Below are 17,932 nucleotides of genomic sequence, written 5' to 3'. Positions count from 1 at the left end.
TCTTCATAGTCACAGTGTCCGTCTTTTGAGCACTGATCTTATTCCAGACTTGAAATGAAAAGATTATAGGCATGGTTTCAAACCATCAGAGATAAGTATCATTACCCCCAACTCACAGATGAGAAAACTGAGATTCAGAGAGACTGAAATTCTTGGCCAAGAACACACAGGTAATAAAAGACAGAGTTGGGGTCTTGAACCCAACACCCAATTGCAGATCAGTGTGTCACGCAAGAAGCAACACAATGACAGTGGAAAGCTTCGCATTTGGCACCTTAGGAGCAATGTAAGCCACTTCTGTCCAGACAGGTGGACGACAGAGCAGTTAAGAGTTAGTAGCACAGAATTGGCATCAGAGGAACTTGACTGAGCCTCTTCTCTGTCTTTCAGATAACTACAGTACCTAGGATATATTGTAAGAATCACACTCTTCAATATCAATTCAGGGAGGCTTACTGTCGTTGGGTATGAATTTCCTCAACTGTAAAACTGGACCAGAAGGCAATGAGGGTTAAGGATCTATGTAAGGTCCATATTCCATGGACAGACACAGACTAGGTACTCCACGGCTATGAAGATATGACTCAACAAATATTTCAGTATACCTAATGTTGTGTTAAATAAGGAGAGGAAAGTAAAACACAGCTTGCCATAGAGGAGAGATGAACAAGTCCACAAGAAAACGCCCAGTGCCAATATAAACATTTGGATGCACAGCGATCAGTAATGAGTGCTATGGAAGCCAAGGGGCTCCTGGCAGGCTGGGGTGGTCAGCTCCAGCTGTGGGATTTGAGCTGGCCTCTGAGGGACCCCAGGGATTCAGGTTGGAGGGAACAAGCTGTGGCTTACAGACCAGCTCCCCCCCTTCAAGCTCCTACTGATGCACAACATAAGGAGATTTTTCCAGAATGTAACTCAGCTATATCTACTGGACATACTACTTGGTTCATCTGACTTTTTATCTTTTTGTTATGTAAAACTTTTCTCGAGGAAGCAGTGACTTGAACTTGTTCTGCCTCGAGCGTCTTCTCCCGTCAGAGTCATAACCAACATTTGCAGCCTGGCTCCTCAGAACAGTACTGGTTTAGATCAAGGCTCAGCAAACTCTGTGAAGGGCAAGATAGTAAATATTTGGGGGCTTGTGGCTATATGGACTCAGTCCAACTACTCAATGTTGCTGCAGCACAAATACAGCTGTAGACAATATGTAAGCATGGCTGGGTTTGGCCCCTGGCAGGAGCTGCCTTAGAGACTAGAAAAAATAGCATGAGCCAAAGCCCAAGCAAGGGGTCCACCTGGCATCCCTGAACAGACCTGAGTACAAAGAGTAGGCAGTTCAAGTTCAGAGGACATCATTCTGAACAGATGAGATTAAAGTGTTGGCAGCTGGCAGAGGCTAGGATGGAGTCTAAGCAAAGGCCACCAGGACATCAGCTTGTGTAGTCCAGAGCCAGCTCTGAGAAGCACCAGCTACTCCGGCAGCTGGCGAGATGGAATGTGTCAGAAGAATGTGTGTGAGTTTATAGTCAAAGAGGTCGGATTTCTTTAGGAGAGTCCTCAGATGAGAAACAAAGCAAAAGCAAGGTGTCCTTGCCGGCGCTGCGGCTCACTAGGCTCTTTGCGGGGTGAACCAACAGAAGGAAGACCTTTCTCTCTGTCTGTGTCTCTCTCACTAACTCTACCTTTCAAAAAAAAAAAAAAAAAAAAGGCAAGGTGCCCTCTGTTGGTACGGAAAAGCAGGGACTCCCGTAGAGCTAAGGTCTTCCTGCCTGGCCAGGACATACATACACACATGGGCTAAGCCTTCTGCACAAAAGAGTCAATCAGTTATTTATCAAGAACAGATTGACTACTTGTAAGACCACAGGACCATGCCTAATTTGTCTCCTTTAACAAATGACCCCTTGCTATAATTCTGGCCAAGCTATATATTATCTGTCCATCCATCCTTCCAACCACTCATTCAAAAGTCCCTGCCATGATTACAAAAATCCATACCAAGGATCACTGTTGGGGCTGGAGCCACAGGAAATAAAGTCAGAAGCATAGGGAACCTTAACACTGGCATTAGTGTGCAAAAAAGGGGACCTTGATTCTCTTTCAGGCTGAGCAGTGGCTTTCTTTGAGATCCTAACTGGATTTGGCAGAGACCACATGTTTTGAGGATTCCTATTCTAAGAGAGCTCTTGGGTCTTGCTGGCTCCTGCCACTTCCAGGGCATGTGGGATTCCTCACAGTATTCTCCAGTACCACTGTGGGAGGAGACCAGGCAAAGCCGCAGCCCTGCATACAGGCAGCCACACACGCTCAGACAGGCTGGCTGATGTCTTGCTTTTCAGGCAGAGGGACTGATCCACTGGGAACTTTGTTGCAGACCCAACGGTGCAGGTAAAAATGGTTCATGAAAATCAAAGGACCCTGCATTATTGTGCTCAGTTCTATCAGTGTGCATTTGAGTCGTGTGTGTGTGTGTGTGTGTGTGTGTGTGTGTGTAAGTCAGAGAGAGAAAGAAAGAGAGAGATAGGAAAGAAACATTTATATTGTAGCCTTGTCCATACTTACTACAAACAGAAGGCTCTGCCTAAAGTCAACAAATGGGGCTACAGATTCATCACCATCCAGGAATTTTGTGTAAAATTTGAAAGACAGGCTGCAGAGTCCTCCCCAGATTCTCAAGAGTGTCTGAGACCTCAGGGAGAGCAAAAATCACAGCTCCATAAGAATTTGGCCAGCAACTGCAGAAACCCACTCCCCTAGCCATCTTCCTGATTTCATTTCATAATGCCCCAGGCTGCTGCTGTCGCTTAGACGCACTGGCTGGCCACCGGAGAAGACCTGGCTCTTGTCTGAGCCATTTCTGCCACCTACAGCACACAGCCCGGCAATGCCTCTGCAACCCAGGCAGCTAGGGAGGAAGCCTCATCTGCATACATGAATAAGGGGAGGGCCCTTTCCAGCCCAGGAACACAGGACTGGAAGAAAAATGGCCTTGGGGATTCTCAATTAGCATTCAGAGAAGCATGATCCTTTGGGGTGAGTTACAGTGCTGGGAAGACATTTTTAAATTAAAGGGGAAGAGATACATTTGGAGGATTCATACCTAAAAAAATGTTGCCCAAATGCGGAGAAAAAGGACACTGTTAAAAAGAGACCCAAAGCTGGTGGCTTCTGATAATAAATGTGACTCTCCCATTCTGTAGCCTGTTTGATGCTCATCATTTTCTCTTGATCCAAGCAGGGCGTCTTTGCCATCTAACTTGTCAAATAATGAAAATCATGCACTTGGGCAGGGTGGGATTTCCTGGGATGCTTGAACTGGGAACACATGGTGGCTTCTTCATATGCTTTCCGCACTTTGGAAGGGGTAGAATTCTCTTTGTGTCTGCTGCACCTAAGCAGAATGCCTGACACTTAGAAGGAAGCCCAATAAAGGATTTCAAGAAATAAGAATGTGACTTGTTCTGCTACCTGTTCTGTGTTTTCTCATACATAGTCATAATACATACAGACTGTTGAACTCATAGGCGTGAGCCATAGCTCAAGGTTGCACATCAGTATACAAGACGGGTATTGTTTGGCAAATGAAACTGAGACCGTGGTTTATTAAACAGTTCACCCAACAATACACACCTTGCAACAGGGTCCAAGTTCATACCCAGACCTCTCAGATTGAGGGGCCCCCTGCTTCACTGCCTACTCCCCCATTCCACCCTCACTGTATGTGTGTATATCCAGAGTATGTTGATTAACAATGAAGGGGAAATGAACTTAAGGGAAATATTTGGAAAACCATTTTTAACTTCCTATTTAAAGATATTTCCCAGTCCTTAGATGTTGTCTGACAGTTTTTCTTACTATCGTCACATAGTAATAGATGCGACATCTTCTGAGCCTGTCTGAGCTACCAGTGCTACTTCTTTCTCTGCAGGATGATCCATTCCCAGTTCTACTTGCAGAAATGATTGTAGCATCATTCAGTCATCCGGCCTAGGGAGCAACAGTGCTTGGGACAGGCAGTGAGGTTGTGTGTAATACGCACAAGCATGCATTTCCAGGGAGGAGTTCTTATTAGGAGATACACATGTAGAGCTCCACCATGTTGGAATGTGGAGTCAATTGGACAGTAATCCTGCCTGTGTCACAGGTTTTTCCTTACTGGTATTTCAGATTTCAAACAGGACTGCAAAGTAAGCAAGGAGATGTAGAAGACTGAAGATCCATTGTAATGAATCCAGGTCGCATTACTCTACTGGATTCTCTGGGATGGCCCGCAGAATTGGGCGGCTTTGTCTCTGCTGTGCACATTATACTGTGTTGTCCACGGTTTGGAGTCTCGCTCTCTTCACCCAGAGAAAATGCCAGGGGAAGAAAATTACAGTGGACCCTTGAATGGGGCTAGTAGTTTCAGCAAATGGAGGTCACTGATAGGTAAAAAGGGGTGAAGAACCATTCCAGATGAAGATGGCCGTGCTCAGCCTTCAGAAGGCAGAAAGGGAACGTGAAAGAGTGAGAAGGGGCTGGGAGCTAGCAGGGGCTGGCAGTTTGTGCTCGGCTTGCTGTTCCTATGTTCCATTTTAAAGCCCACAGTCTGTAGGACAGTGGACCTCCAATACCAGAAGGGTCCATCAGAGTTCTGTAGGGTGTGGTTTTTAAAAGCATAGATTCAGGACTTCATTTCCAGATCCAGTAGAACGGAAGAGGCGGAGCCTGCAAGTGTGCACCTTTCCCAGGCCATTTGCTCCTGAGAGTGGTGTTTTTTAGAACACACTTTGAGGAGCATCAGCCTGGAAAGATCCTCTGGCCTTTCTAGGAATAACTCCTGAAATGTAACCACTCATTTGAGCCAGACCTAGGAACACAAACCAAAGGCATCATTTTAGCATTCCTGGAAAAGATGGCCTTGGAAGCGAATAGTTACAAAGCACGAATTAAGGATGCCTGTAGAGCAGAGAGGGCTGGGTGCTAGGGAACATGGTAAACAGGCACACACCTGGGAGGAGGTATAACAGGAAAAGGAGCTGTATCTCCAAGAATGAGTGGGCATCAGCCAGGACAAAGGAGGAAAGAAGTCTAAAATGAGGAAGTTGAGTGGACAAAATGCAGTGTGGGATGGCTAAGGGAAGGGCAGCAAGGAAGGCAGCTGTTGAAGCTGGAGACAGCATGTATGTCTTTCATAATCAAGTGAGGCTTGTTCACAAGGGCAAGTGCATTGCCAATATTTGTAGCACTCTAATTGCAACAGTGAGTGATGTATCACTCCAGATGATGGTCCCTGTCCTCTCAATGCATTGGTATTCTGATAAGCTTCTCCCTGAAAAGAAATTCAGAAAATCCAAGACAATCCTGAATGGTTTTACCTTCTTGTTTCACTCATTAATCATTGTCTTCAGATAAACCAAAGTCAAGCTGAAAAATCTAACCAAAGGAGGCAAGGAGGTGACTGTGTGCAGCATCACGGAGGACCCTCCCCCACAGAATGAGTGTGGGCATATGTCATTGACAATATCAGCATGTCTAAGATACAAACAGGCGGATGAATTAAGATAGCATCTGTCATCTGCCTTTATTAAGATCAAAAAGTACCTGTAGCAGGCCGTGTTTTCCCAAAGTTTAAAAGGTGGAGTTCACTGCCGGATCATGTGCATACACGGGCATTGTCACTCGCAGTGTGTGGCTGTACAAACAAAACAGGAGCCAGAGGCCAGAGCAGAAATCAGAGCTCGCTGTGCTCCTTAGAAGAGAATGGTTTTTCATTAACCAGAGAGGGGCCCTTGATTTCTGAATGGAGCTCGGTGTATCCACTGCACATTCGGCACAGAAGGGGTGTGTGTGTGTGTGACTCACATATACGATGTAGTTCACATTGATAAAACAATATTAAATTGATAGAATCAATGGTTCTATTATTTCCTTTCCCCCGCTCCTAAATACAGAAAATCACAACCAGCAGAGAAAAGGAAAGGATCCTTTTGCTGTCTAATAGAGTCTAGCTGTTAACATTAATTATTGTCGCTAATGTTATCCAATAGCAACACGCCAATCCCTTTGCCCTCCTTGCAGTTGTGTGTAATACTGGAGCCAATGCAGGAGCTGATGTCCAGACACAAAACCTACAACCTCAGTCCCCGCGACTGCCTCAAGACCTGCTTGTTTCAGAAGTGGCAGCGGATGGTGGCCCCGCCAGGTACACCTTCCTTCTTTACTCTTCCCAAATGCCTGCTAGAAGCGTCTTCTGGGAATGAAAACAAAGGAGATGATGAGCATTTATAGGAAAAGTCACTTATGAGGGATCTCGTGACCATGATTTGGGACACAGAGACATTAAATGCATGAAAGACAAATGTCCTTAGGAATGACCTACAGTCTCCTTGCTTGCCCAGTTAGGACCTGAAGTCCAAGAAAGTGAAATGATTTGTTCAAAGCCACCAAGGCGGTCATAGGCAAAGCTGAGCTCAGACTGGGGATTCCTGTCTCCTGACCCTGTAGTTGCTCCACAGGACCAGAGGGTGGGACAGGAGGGGGAATAATAAAGCTTGCTCTATTTTTAACGTATCTTCTCTCATAAGGCACTCTGACCATGAAGGGAATACATAAAAGATTTCATTTCCTTCACTTTCCCTAGACTGCAGTTTAGACACTACAGTCTCCTGCTGGGCTTCTGAAATTGCTGCTTCAAGTCATCATTAATTGTCTTTCTATCTAATACATTTTCACTCCCAGGCGCGTGTTGAGCCTCATTGATCATAAAAGCAAAACGTATCCATTCGCTAAAAATTATTTTTATAAAGAGTAATTATTAACATGAGGCAAATAGCCTTCTGAATCACAGTGGTCACTTGCTGTTGGTAGTTGGCCAGGAGCACTGTATAAAATGAAGATAGCACATTTAACCAAGCACATCTTTAGAGGTCTGAGAAAATAAGCACTATTGTTCATGGAATGGTTGAATCCCCATTCTAGAACTTTAGACTTTCAAAATATTATTATTATTATTATTTAAAGATTTATTTTATTTATTTGAAAGACAGAGTTACAGAGAGAGGTAGAGACAGAGAGAGAGATCTTCCATCCTCTGGTTCACTTCCCAGATGGCCACAATGGTTGGAGCTGTGGCAATTCGAAGCCAGGAGCCAGGAGCCTCCTCCGGGTCTCCTACATAGGTGCAGGGGCCCAAGGACTTGGGCCATCTTCTACTGCTATCCCAAGCCATAGCAGAGAACTGGACTGGAAGTGGAGCAGCCAGGACTCGAACTGATGCCCATATGAGATGCCGGCACTTCAGGCCAAGGCTTTAACCCGCTGCGCCACAGTGCCGGGCCCCCAGAATATTATTTTTCAAACTCATTCTATAGTCTTCTTCATTTGGCCTTATTTGTCTTTCACTATCAATAAGCTTTTTTGGGAAAAAATACTCCATTCACTTACAAAATGCTTTGAGCACCTACATTTTTTAACACATGGCTACAAAATTAATATATCATTCATTCATCCAATAATCCTATATTGAGGCTCTAAAAAGCATTGGGGGTAATACACTGGATGAAACAAAACAAAAACATTGGATTCTCACAGTAGTCTTTCAAGATGTGGACTGTAATCTCCATTGAATAGTGAGAGACCTAGGGCTCAGGTAGTCATTTGCCAAAGCTGGTCTCAAGGCTAGCTGAGAAGACCATGCCACCCATAAAAGGCATTTATGTCTCCAAAATTCATAGTTTCACTGCTATAGCTACCTGCTGCCAAGGGGAGTAATCCATTCACCACGAATTTCATGAGCAAGGTACAAGTACAAGAAAAAGTAGCAGAGTTTCATGCTGAAGGTCAAGAAGATAGTTGTCAAGGTAGACCTGGTGCCAGCTGGGCTCTAGGAGGTCCTGCTCAGCTCCTCGCTCAACACTGCAGGTCAACACAGTTCTATTCCCTGCTTCCATCACCCTCTGAACAAGTACCCACACACCAAAGGGATGGTAGACTCTTTGGGGGAACATCTTGAGTACAGAGACAAAGTATTTATGATGGAAAAAGGGAGATACGTAGGAACATTATGATATATATTATATATAAAAACGAGCAGTATCATTTAATCATTGACCCCGCATCAACAGTCAGGGCTAGCTTTGTGGACGAAGGAGGACTCGTCCCCGGTTTCCTTCGGAAGCTGCAGGGGTATTTTAAGGAGCTATGCCAAGGCCCTCTCAGCTGGTTCCAGCATGGCCTTGGCATGCCTCCTGTCCATTAGAGTCAGGCCTGAAAGATGCTTAGCAAAAAGCATGATCCTCCCTGCCCTTTCCAACATACTCAGTTTCTGCCTGGGAAAGGCTTTTGAAAATGCCTGATTTACAAAACAAAGATTATAATAATAGCACATGATTAATAAATCAGTCAGAATATAAAGTAGTCAATGTATTGGAGATGTTAAGGATAGTGTCTGATATTGCATAATGCTCTGTGCATCATAATAAACATTCTCTTGCTGCATGCCTCCATGGGTGCCCGTATTTCCACTAAGCTGTTGCCCCATCCATCCTTTGGATCCAAAATGTTTTTCTCTATTTCTGAATAGGCCTTTCTTGAAGAGGATAATGAAGCTTCCCTTTGTTAAAACAGAGATGATACCAGGCTGACCCCTTTTCCCCAGCAATTTTGGAATTAGTGGCATTCATTGAACAGCCGGGTTCCAACCACGAATATTCCTACTGAGTCTGGGAATCCCTAAGCTACTCATCCATGGCTGATAGAACTCTGGCTTTTTCTTTTGATTTGAGAGTGTCAAGGTATACTAGAGCTAGGCTGCAGTATGACACTGGGCCAGTAGGGGCTGCTGTTGCACACTGGTTCTCTAACGTTTAGGCTTCTATCTCATCTCTGAGGTTCCCAGGGGATTGCAAGAATCTTTCCTTTATTATTAGGAGAAGACAGTTCCAGGGGAGAAAAATTCCCAAATTTTCCAAAGGTGATCATATGTTAAGTTCAATTATGCAAGTGGCACTTGTGGTGTGCTGCTAAAATAGATCAGGGAATTACAGGTGTGGAATCACTGCAGAAAGAGCAATTGATGAAAAGTCATCTACAAACAAAAGGAGAGAGTTTCACACATTCTGTGCTCACGTCAGCAGCGTTCTCAATTTACTTTTTTATGAGTTTACGAGAAACGAGGAAGAACGTATACAGCCTACTCTGTCCATTGCTCAAAATCAGATCCTGGTGGTCACCCTGGAGCTGATCCCTCTCCCCTCTTGCCTATTGCAGCAGAACCCACACGGCAACCAACAACCAAACGGAGAAAAAGGAAAAACTCCACCAGCAGCACGTCCAACAGCAGCGCCGGGAACACGGCCAACAGCACCGGCAGCAAGAAGAAAACCCCAGCGGCAAACCTGAGTCTGTCCAGTCAGGTACCTGTAAGTCTCGCTTTCCTTCTAGGACTAAAATCTACCTTTGCCTGTCTTCCTATGCCAGGGGCCTGGGTTAAAGTCTCCGTTAGCTGCAGAAGCCTCTGGGCCTGTGGGAGGTGGGGGAGGCAGTGGTGGGGCTGGGAGGGGAGGGATGAGCCCCGTCATGGAGACCTTCCCCTGCCACTTGGGAGCTAGAAAGGAATATTCAGAGTTGGTGCTGCAGTGGAGCCCGAATGAAAGAGCCGTCAGCATCACAGGCAGGAGTTAAGTCCCTGAAAGTTTAATTAAAATATCACAGCCTGCCTGGTGGCGGCTGCGTGGGAGACTCGGTGCCCCACGGGAAGCTGGCCCCCGGCACGCAGGCCCAGCATTGTAATTTGCCTGGGCCGTGCCAGCATGGGCGTCCCCTCTAGGTTTAGGGTTCAGGTCATTAACTCGCAGCCACTACAAAGGAGCAGCCACGCGCCATTTCCCTTTACCCGGCTCCTTATCTCAGGGGAGGCTCAGCTCCGGGCTCCGTCTCAGCTCTCGTGGTCCCTTCACCTTCTGCTCTCATTTCTGGGTCTTGCCAAAGGCCGCTTGGACAGGGGCTTCCTTGAACTCTGAAACTGCCAACTAGCATGCACCCCACAGGGTTTTCCTTCTCCCCCAGTGTTTCTTCTCCAGCTCTGTCCCTCCTGCCTCTTCCCTTCCTTTCTGCTAACCCCGACCCACTAGTAGGTCATACATTTAAGTCCTCCTGCTCCCCTAAGTATCTGCTGTCCCTCCCCCACCACCACACTTCCTAGTGGGTCCTCCTTCTTTGCCACCCCTGTCACGTCACCCTGTCTCCAGGTGCTTGCCTGTTGTGTGAATCCTGGCACTTTCTTGCTGCTTCATGGATACCCTCCAGATACAGTATCTTCGGAAGTGCACCCTATTTCTTCTTACTTACTGCCAGCAACCGACACCATTTTACCTTCTCCATCTTGCTCTGTCCTCCCCTTTGGTCCATTGCCCTCACCCTTCGTTCTTGTCCTGCTCCATCCCTCTCCCTGTAAGAGTAGCCTTTGGCACAGGGAGTTCCCATTCGCTTCTAAATGTGCCTCTCCAGTCTTCCCCCACCCACTTTCCAATGGTCTGTTCTCTGTGGCCAAAACCAAGTCCATCCGTTCCCCGAGAATCCCCTGGACAAATGAGACTCCTCCTCTCCTTCATAGAAAGGGGCCGTGGTCCCCATTCCCCTCAGCAGAAGGAAGGGGCTCTGGAGAGACTGGCAGCTTGCTAGGGAAGGTGCCATCTTCATCTTAAGCCCAAGAGGACTCACTGTCCTTGTGTAATGAAAATAGTCTTCAAATGGCCCTGTGTTTTCTGAACTGAACTTTACACTTATCACCCCCTGAAGGTCAAGGGGGAACTCTAAGGAGAAAAATTGAGTGTCTTTATTGAAATATCACAATTAAACCCATTCCTGTTTAAATCAGAAAATGTATAGGAAGAATGGTCTGATGTACATAAATCAGCCCAAAAAGTGCCCACTTACTCTCTTAATTCTGGAGTTTGGGAAACTAACATTTGTTAGCTCCTTGTAACAAATGAACAAAGTGTCTTCCAGAGAATTCAAGAGCTGTGGAATTGCTACTGAAGGGCACATACGAGAATTCAGATCCCCAGGTCAGATAAATATGCACAATCATTGTGTGTCCATTAAAAGAATATACTAAAACATTAAAATTTAAAAATATGTTTTGAAAGAAAAAAAGGAATTCTGAGCAGCTCAACAAATATGAAATGTTTTCTGAGCTCCTATTATATTCTCCACACACGATTCCAGATACTTGCAATATCAAAATTTAACAAAAAGACCCAGGTCCTGTAGCCGGAAAGCTCACGGCTTCATCTAGGGATAGCAAAGAGGATTCCTCTCCTCTGTCCTGCCATAAAGCAGAGCATGGAGAAGGATTCCAAGACCTATACTGGATTTCATAGGTCATCCATTGGTGATGCCTGCCACAGGAATAGAAGTTGAGGGTGGCAGGCCACATGTATATTTTGCCTTGCGTGGTATCATCAGAGTCATTTCAATTTTATTTTAAAGAGCACTTGTTAAAAAATTTGCTGCATTATGTGTCTGTCCTCCAAACCACTAGTTGCATTTTGGTGAAGGATCCCTGTTTCCAGGGTTTTTAGTAAGTTGTGACAACTGAGACCCTGTAGAAAGTGACAGCTGAATTTCAGCACTTTCCCCGTAAGGGTTCTTTGAGTCAAGTGAGCCTCTCAGATGGCTCAGAGAGGCAAGGAAGACAGCAAGGTTGGGAAAGTGTTGCAAATTCTTAGGTGTTCTCAAGTTGAGTGGGTGTTGAATGATCACCATGGGATGGCTTGTAGCGGCCACATCTTCCAGCACTGTCTATGAGCCATCCACATGGGCTGACTACTGGAGTAGAGTTGCCATTGTGGGCATTAGTGGCCTGCTCCCATGACCACAGCCGTGGCCCATGCAGCTGCCATGGCAGCAGAGTGTGTGTGTGGACAGGAGTAGGGTTTAATCCTTGGCTTCTGCTTCTCACTCCATGAGCAGGGGCTAGGAGCGATCCCGACCTGCAGCCTCAACCCTGGGAGGGATGGAGACCTGTGTCATTCAGCAGCAGTGACCCCTTCTGGCCAATTTAAGGAGAAGCATTGAGGGGCCCTGAAAGGAGTCACTTCCAGTCCTCCTCAGAGGTTGGTGGTCCTTGCACGGGGGATTAGTGAGAAAATACAAAGTGGGAAAAGGCTGGTGGCACCTCCAGGCTTCTAGCCGAGGTACCCAGGTCACCTTTGTGGGCAACCGAGGGCTGCTCTCGGGGGGATCCCTGTTGCCTTCCGGGGGACACACAGGACAGCAGTGGGAAGGAAATGCTCTCACACCAGTGGTGGGGAGATTCTTAAAGACGTGGAGGTGGGGGGACATGCTACTAAGACACCCGAGCTAGAGGCGGCCCAGAGTGTGCACCATGTCTCCATTTGTTTTGTGTGCAAAAAACAAAGAACAACCAAGATTGCCAGAGCACAAAAGTTTTATCCTAGTCCTGAGCTTTGGAAGAACCAAATAGAAACAGGTGCATTGTCTTGTAAGTGGCTTTAAGTTTCCATGTGCCCGTGAAGTCCTACGTATAACAGTTGCACACGCACGCACACACACACGATCATGTTCTAAGGATATCTTGTCATCAGTAAAGCAAATATGACATTCCCCTGAAGTTTAAGATCATTAAAAGCCCCTCTGCCTGGGAATCTGTCAGCTGCTTCTAGGACAAAGACTCATTGCACACATGACAAGCCTGTGTTAGCCCCATTGGAAGTGATTCAACCACTATTTTCATGGTGCTTTCCTTAGATGACTGTTACTTTCTAATACGGTGAATGCGTCCGCAGTGCTGGGGAGGTTTTCTCTAATATGCTGAGGTTATCTGCTTCTTATTTTTCTCCTCTTTTTTCAAACCACACTTATCTCCTCCAACTCTCTGAGCCTCTCTGTTGACCTTGGGGTCCCAGTACTAACATGGAGCCACACTGGGGGTGCTAACATCTTTCTCCTGGCCAAAGACACCTGATGCATGTGTTTTCCAAGCCCTTCGAAGGGTGCTGTGCACAGGCATGAAATGAGAGGAGCGCTCATGTCATGCTCCAGACAATCTTGCCCGACTCTTTCCACCTTCCTTTGTTCCCGATCATCAGTGTGGTCTCCTACTTGCCTGTGTAACCGAGGGGCACTATTTCGTAATCTGAGAACACCTTCAGCAGTCCTGTGGCGACTGCCCAACTAACCGAATAACCTTCACACGTCACTGTGGTGGCCATCCTCTGTCTAAAATTCTATCATCATTCTTGCCAAAGACAGTGTCTGTTTTGCACATCTCACCTGAAGCACCCTCATGAGTCTTCTCACATGTCAGCATCATTTCTGGTTCTCCATTGCCTAATACGTATGTTCTTGGAAGCACCCAGCTCAGTATCCTAAGGTACTTGCATTGCTGTGTTTACCAATTCACTTGGTAGGCATTTGCTGCATTTGGGACATTTCTCTTAAAAACCATTTTTTATCCATGCCCTGGAGTGAGTAAGTCAGAAGACATGAGTTGGAAACCTATGAATTATCTCCCCTAATTCAAGGCAGGGAAATGAATAAACAAAACAAAGGTTTCCTTCCCAAAGTAGACTAGCTGGTAATTAAGGGGTTTGTCCAATGGGCACTGCCAAAGTTCTAGAAAGTACCTGGAGACTCCCCTAGCCCTTCTCCTGACCGTAGGCAGTGTTCTGCTACACTGCCCATCAAAGCTGTTGAGTCAGCCTCCCTCACGAGGAAATCCACCCTCACACCTCCAGCTGCATCCAGCTCAGTCCTGCTTTTTCTGGCCTTCGAGGGTGATAGCAGTTACTCATTTTCTGGGAGTCTCTGGGCTTTTAAGTAGAATCTTGCTCAGAGTCTGCACAGAAGAATCTGCCCAGTAGGTGTCCTGCTTCAAACCCACGTCACCCAAAGTGTCCCCTTTGAACAGAGAGGCCAAAGCTATGCCCAAGAGTGTGCACCTTTCCCCTGGTCGCTGGGCCTCTCCAGCTGTGGCCGCCTCAGGTGTCCCAGATCCAGTAGGTGGCTTCCTTGTTTGCATGGAAGAACAATTTGTACTTAGAGGAGTGATTAGAGGGATTCTTCTCGCCTGCTTCCATTTCTGATGACGACCAGCTTCGTCGATGTAATTATAATTAGTGCTCTTCATCTTCCTTTTACGGCACCAGCTGGACACACTGGTTCTCTTTACTGCCCAGATTGGTGGCAGGGTTGCCTGTGTGGGGATAGGTGACAGGCACCATGAAATAACAGATGGTAAATTCAGGGCTTGTTGGCAATCAGCAGGTTTTTGCTAATGACTTAATTAGCTATGCAAATTGTCAAATCAGTGTGAACATTGTTTTTATCGAAAACTTTACCTAAATTAATTACCATAATTAAGTAGCAGAATGTCAAGGATATTGGCTGCATAAAAGGGCCTGGCTGAGTAGAGAAAAAGAGAGATTCTGTCTTCAATTAAAATGTATACCATCTTTGGGACAGAGAAAATCCCATTTGGAATGAGTTGTGAGAATGTCGCAGAATTGCACCTTACGCATGTCCCCGTTTGCCGCTAGTTTCCTAAGCCGCTCTCAGGCCAGAGATGAAAGTGGCGGATTCTTGGAGGTATTGCAAAGCACCCAGCAGAAGGTTCCACAGCCCTCTCCAAAGTCCCCAGTGTCAGCAAGTTCAAAGCGTGGATTTTTTTAATTTTGAAAAATCCATTTTTTTATTTCTGCAGATTGCTAGCATTGCTCGTTCTCCGGTGTCAGGCTGCGCACTAAGGACATAAACTCGCGTGGTTGTTACACATCAGGAGGCAATGTTTATTTCCCGTAGAAATCACATATGCGTCTCGGCCCCCCGACATTGAGACTTGACCCCGTTGTCTGTCCTAGATCCCCCAGCTCCTCCCACTGTTGTTTTAAGCTGAGCTTCTCTCTCCCAAGGTTTCCCTGTAATAATGTCAGCTGCTGTTCACAGGATGTGATGGTGGTAGGAGAGCCAACTCTGATGGGAGGTGAGTTTGGGGACGAGGACGAAAGGCTAATCACTAGATTAGAAAACACGCAATATGATGCAGCCAACGGCCTGGACGACGAGGAGGACTTCAACAATTCACCCGCCCTGGGGAACAACAGCCCGTGGAACAATAAACCTCCCGCCGCTCAAGAAACCAAATCAGAAAACCCCCCACCCCAGGCTTCCCAATAAGACCATCGGTCATTCGGTCGGCACCAGAACCCACTACCCATAGGCCCGTGGGGTGTGCTCCCAATATCGCAGATCTTTACTTACAGGAGAGGAAGGAGGAGAGATTAAAAACTTTTCCAAGCAAGTACTTATTTCTAAACCACAATGATCTGACTTTCTTTCCTTTTTTTTTTCCTTTTTAATTGAGAGGAGCATTCCAAATAAGCTTCCATGACCCTTCCTTGGAGGCCTTGACAGGTAACACAGACGCTGGCACTGATCGTACTGAAAGGAGAGAAAATGCTAGCGTGTCTCCTGGCACGGTTTGACTTCGTGTTTGTGTTGAGCTTCCTTCCCGCGCTTCCACCGAAGGCCATGCTGTCCATCAGTGCTCAGTGCTCAGGATCTCGTTCATAACCGAACCGAACTGCAGATGACTTTTTAATATTGTAAAATATTTTCTGCTTTTTGACTTGCATCTGAGAGTTTCTTGTTTCAGTAAAAAAAGAAAAGAAAAAAAATCAGCTTTGGGGAAGTAATTTAAATGTATTTTTTTCCTTTGCATTTTCTTTCATTGGGCAACAGTGAAGAGGACCCAGCCAGGTAACTTATGGTCAAGGTGACGTTGATTGGTTCTTGAGTCTGAGTGGGGTCAATTGAGCCCGAGTGCTGAAACAAGAAATGTCTTTTTGTCACTAAGGACACAAAGGCAGATTGTCATGTAAAGAAGGACAATTGGACCCTTGAGCATTTATGCGTTTATGAAGTTGCTGTTGATCCAAATATTTCAAGACATGTAATCCATTAAGTTAGCGGGCAGTTTCATAAAGCTGAAACTTTGTTTTTATCATATCTGAGTTGATCGTTCTTTCTTTTCATAGTATATTTCTTGTATAATATTTTGTAAAGCGTTCACCTGGTTCTTTTACGGGGACTTTTCTGTTTGGGCAATTCCAGTGTATTTATGTGAAACTTTCTAAGATAACTAATTTTTCCATTTGCATATTAATATGTTCTTCCACACATGTAAAGGCACAGTGGCTCTGTGTGTTACAAGACAGCTGTATTTTATGTATGCTTTACTGATAAGTGTGCCAATAATAAACTGTGTTAACAACCAAAGCAAGGGAATCTGATTGTTTGTGTGTGTACATGTATAGCAGTCTGCACATATTTATGAGGATTAGGCTTCGGTTTTATGGTCAGTCTCCAAATGGAGTGGATCATGAAAGCTGTGGGAACCAGGTCCACGGTGCCCTGGCTGCCAAATTCAATGTACAGAACACACTCACACACAAGCTACATGAAGCAGATTTATGACCTACAAGGAGGTGGCAAGGGACACAGAAGCCATCCCACACGGCTGAGGAAAGCTACACAAGGTGGACTGTGTCTTGCCCTGCAGTAAGAAATCCCAGGAAGCTGCCTACTCTGGGTTTTCTAGCCTCGGGTCACACCCCACACGGGGCTAAAGCATTGGAGGGTGTTTAGTCCATTCTGTGCTGCTACAGCAGAATAACCCAGACTGCATAATTTGCTAACAGAAGAAATGTATTTCTCACCGTCCTGGAAGCTGGAAAGTCTAATGTCAAAACACTGGCATCTAGCAGCAGTCTTCTTACCCGCGTCCGCCCATGCGAGAAGACAAGAGTGTAAGGAAAGGCAAGTGGGGGAGAGCCCTTCCCTCAGGAAGTTTCTCCCAGGAAAACTGACCACTCCTAACAATGGCCTAATTCCATCCATGAGATCAGAGCCCTGGAGGCCCGATCATCACCCGTGTGTCTCGGGAGGTTGCTCTCCCAGCAGGTGCTGCAGTGACTCTTGAGAACTGCAGATGACAAAGGCAGGAGAGGGCTGTGGGAGAACTGTCCTGCCGTCCATGTCATCTTTCATAAAGTATGTTCCTCTCCTTGCTCACTGCCGTTCCCCGAGAAGACTCAGGGGTGCCTCCTCCGTGCTGGGCTGTGCTGTGCTGTGCCAGCCGAGGACGTGGCCATGAGGACTGGGTGGTGCTCCTGGAACTGTAATCAAGGGGAGGCAGGTGCTTTCACACAGTGCGTGTGCTCTGCATGGAGACCTCCGCCTAAGGCGCTGGGCATGCTTTCAGCTGATGAGCACAACAGCTCCACAGAGAAGACATGAACCTGAGTATTCCCAGTTTTAAAACTCAGTGTATCTCTTGATAATCTTTTCTAAAAGAGTTCTCATATGGAGCATGGGAAGGTCACTGTAGTATTTTTTTTTTTTTTTTGACAGGCAGAGTGGACAGTGAGAGAGAGAGACAGAGAGAAAGGTCTTCCTTTTGCCGTTGGTTCACCCTCCAATGGCTGCCACGGCTGGCACGGTGCAGCGGCGCACCACGCTGTTCCAAAGCCAGGAGCCAGGTGCTTCTCCTGGTCTCCCATGGGGTGCAGGGCCCAAGCACTTGGGCCATCCTCCACTGCACTCCCTGGCCACAGCAGAGAGCTGGCCTGGAAGAGGGGCAACCGGGAAAGAATCCAGTGCTCCAACCGGGACTAGAACCCGGTGTGCCGGCGCCACTAGGTGGAGGATTAGTCTATTGAGCCGCGGCGCTGGCCTGGAGTATCTTTTATATTTAAAGAACTGTCTTCAGATCGTTCCACTCTGCACCGATGAGGTAGATGCAGGAGGACAGCGATGAACCATGCACACGTGTTGATTTCTGGAAAGAGGTGATTGGAAAGGGAAGCTGTGGGAGGACGTGTGTCTTAGGTTGGGATTCCAGCAGCAGAGCTTTAGATGGGCATTCAGC

At 46.5% G+C, this 17,932-nt stretch overlaps 1 protein-coding gene across 18 annotated transcripts in view; it reads left to right on the top strand.

Moving 5' to 3' along the window:
* The window catches only part of LDB2 (LIM domain binding 2), a 393,372-nt gene extending 377,091 nt beyond the window's left edge, over positions 1–16,281 (top strand). For 3 of the 18 annotated variants that reach the window (XM_002709533.5, XM_089326972.1, XM_089326973.1), the window contains 3 exons: positions 6,061–6,184; positions 9,250–9,401; positions 14,950–16,281. In XM_002709533.5, coding sequence (XP_002709579.3) covers positions 6,061–6,184; positions 9,250–9,401; positions 14,950–15,180 — 507 coding nt within the window. In that variant the 3' untranslated portion in view covers positions 15,181–16,281. Of the gene's footprint in view, positions 1–6,060; positions 6,185–9,249; positions 9,402–11,955; positions 12,099–14,707 lie in introns of all 18 variants that reach the window. The other 15 variants (XM_070068060.2, XM_070068059.2, XM_070068057.2 and 12 more) reach the window with 15 other exon arrangements.
* Positions 16,282–17,932: the final 1,651 nt, after the last annotated feature.

This window comes from Oryctolagus cuniculus, chromosome 2 (genome assembly GCF_051225735.1).
Source record: "Oryctolagus cuniculus isolate XC-2025 breed Fujian yellow rabbit chromosome 2, ASM5122573v1, whole genome shotgun sequence".
NCBI lineage: Eukaryota > Metazoa > Chordata > Mammalia > Lagomorpha > Leporidae > Oryctolagus > Oryctolagus cuniculus.
The sequence above is the reverse complement of the archived record's forward strand: the minus strand, read 5'-3'. Positions and strand labels throughout refer to the sequence as shown.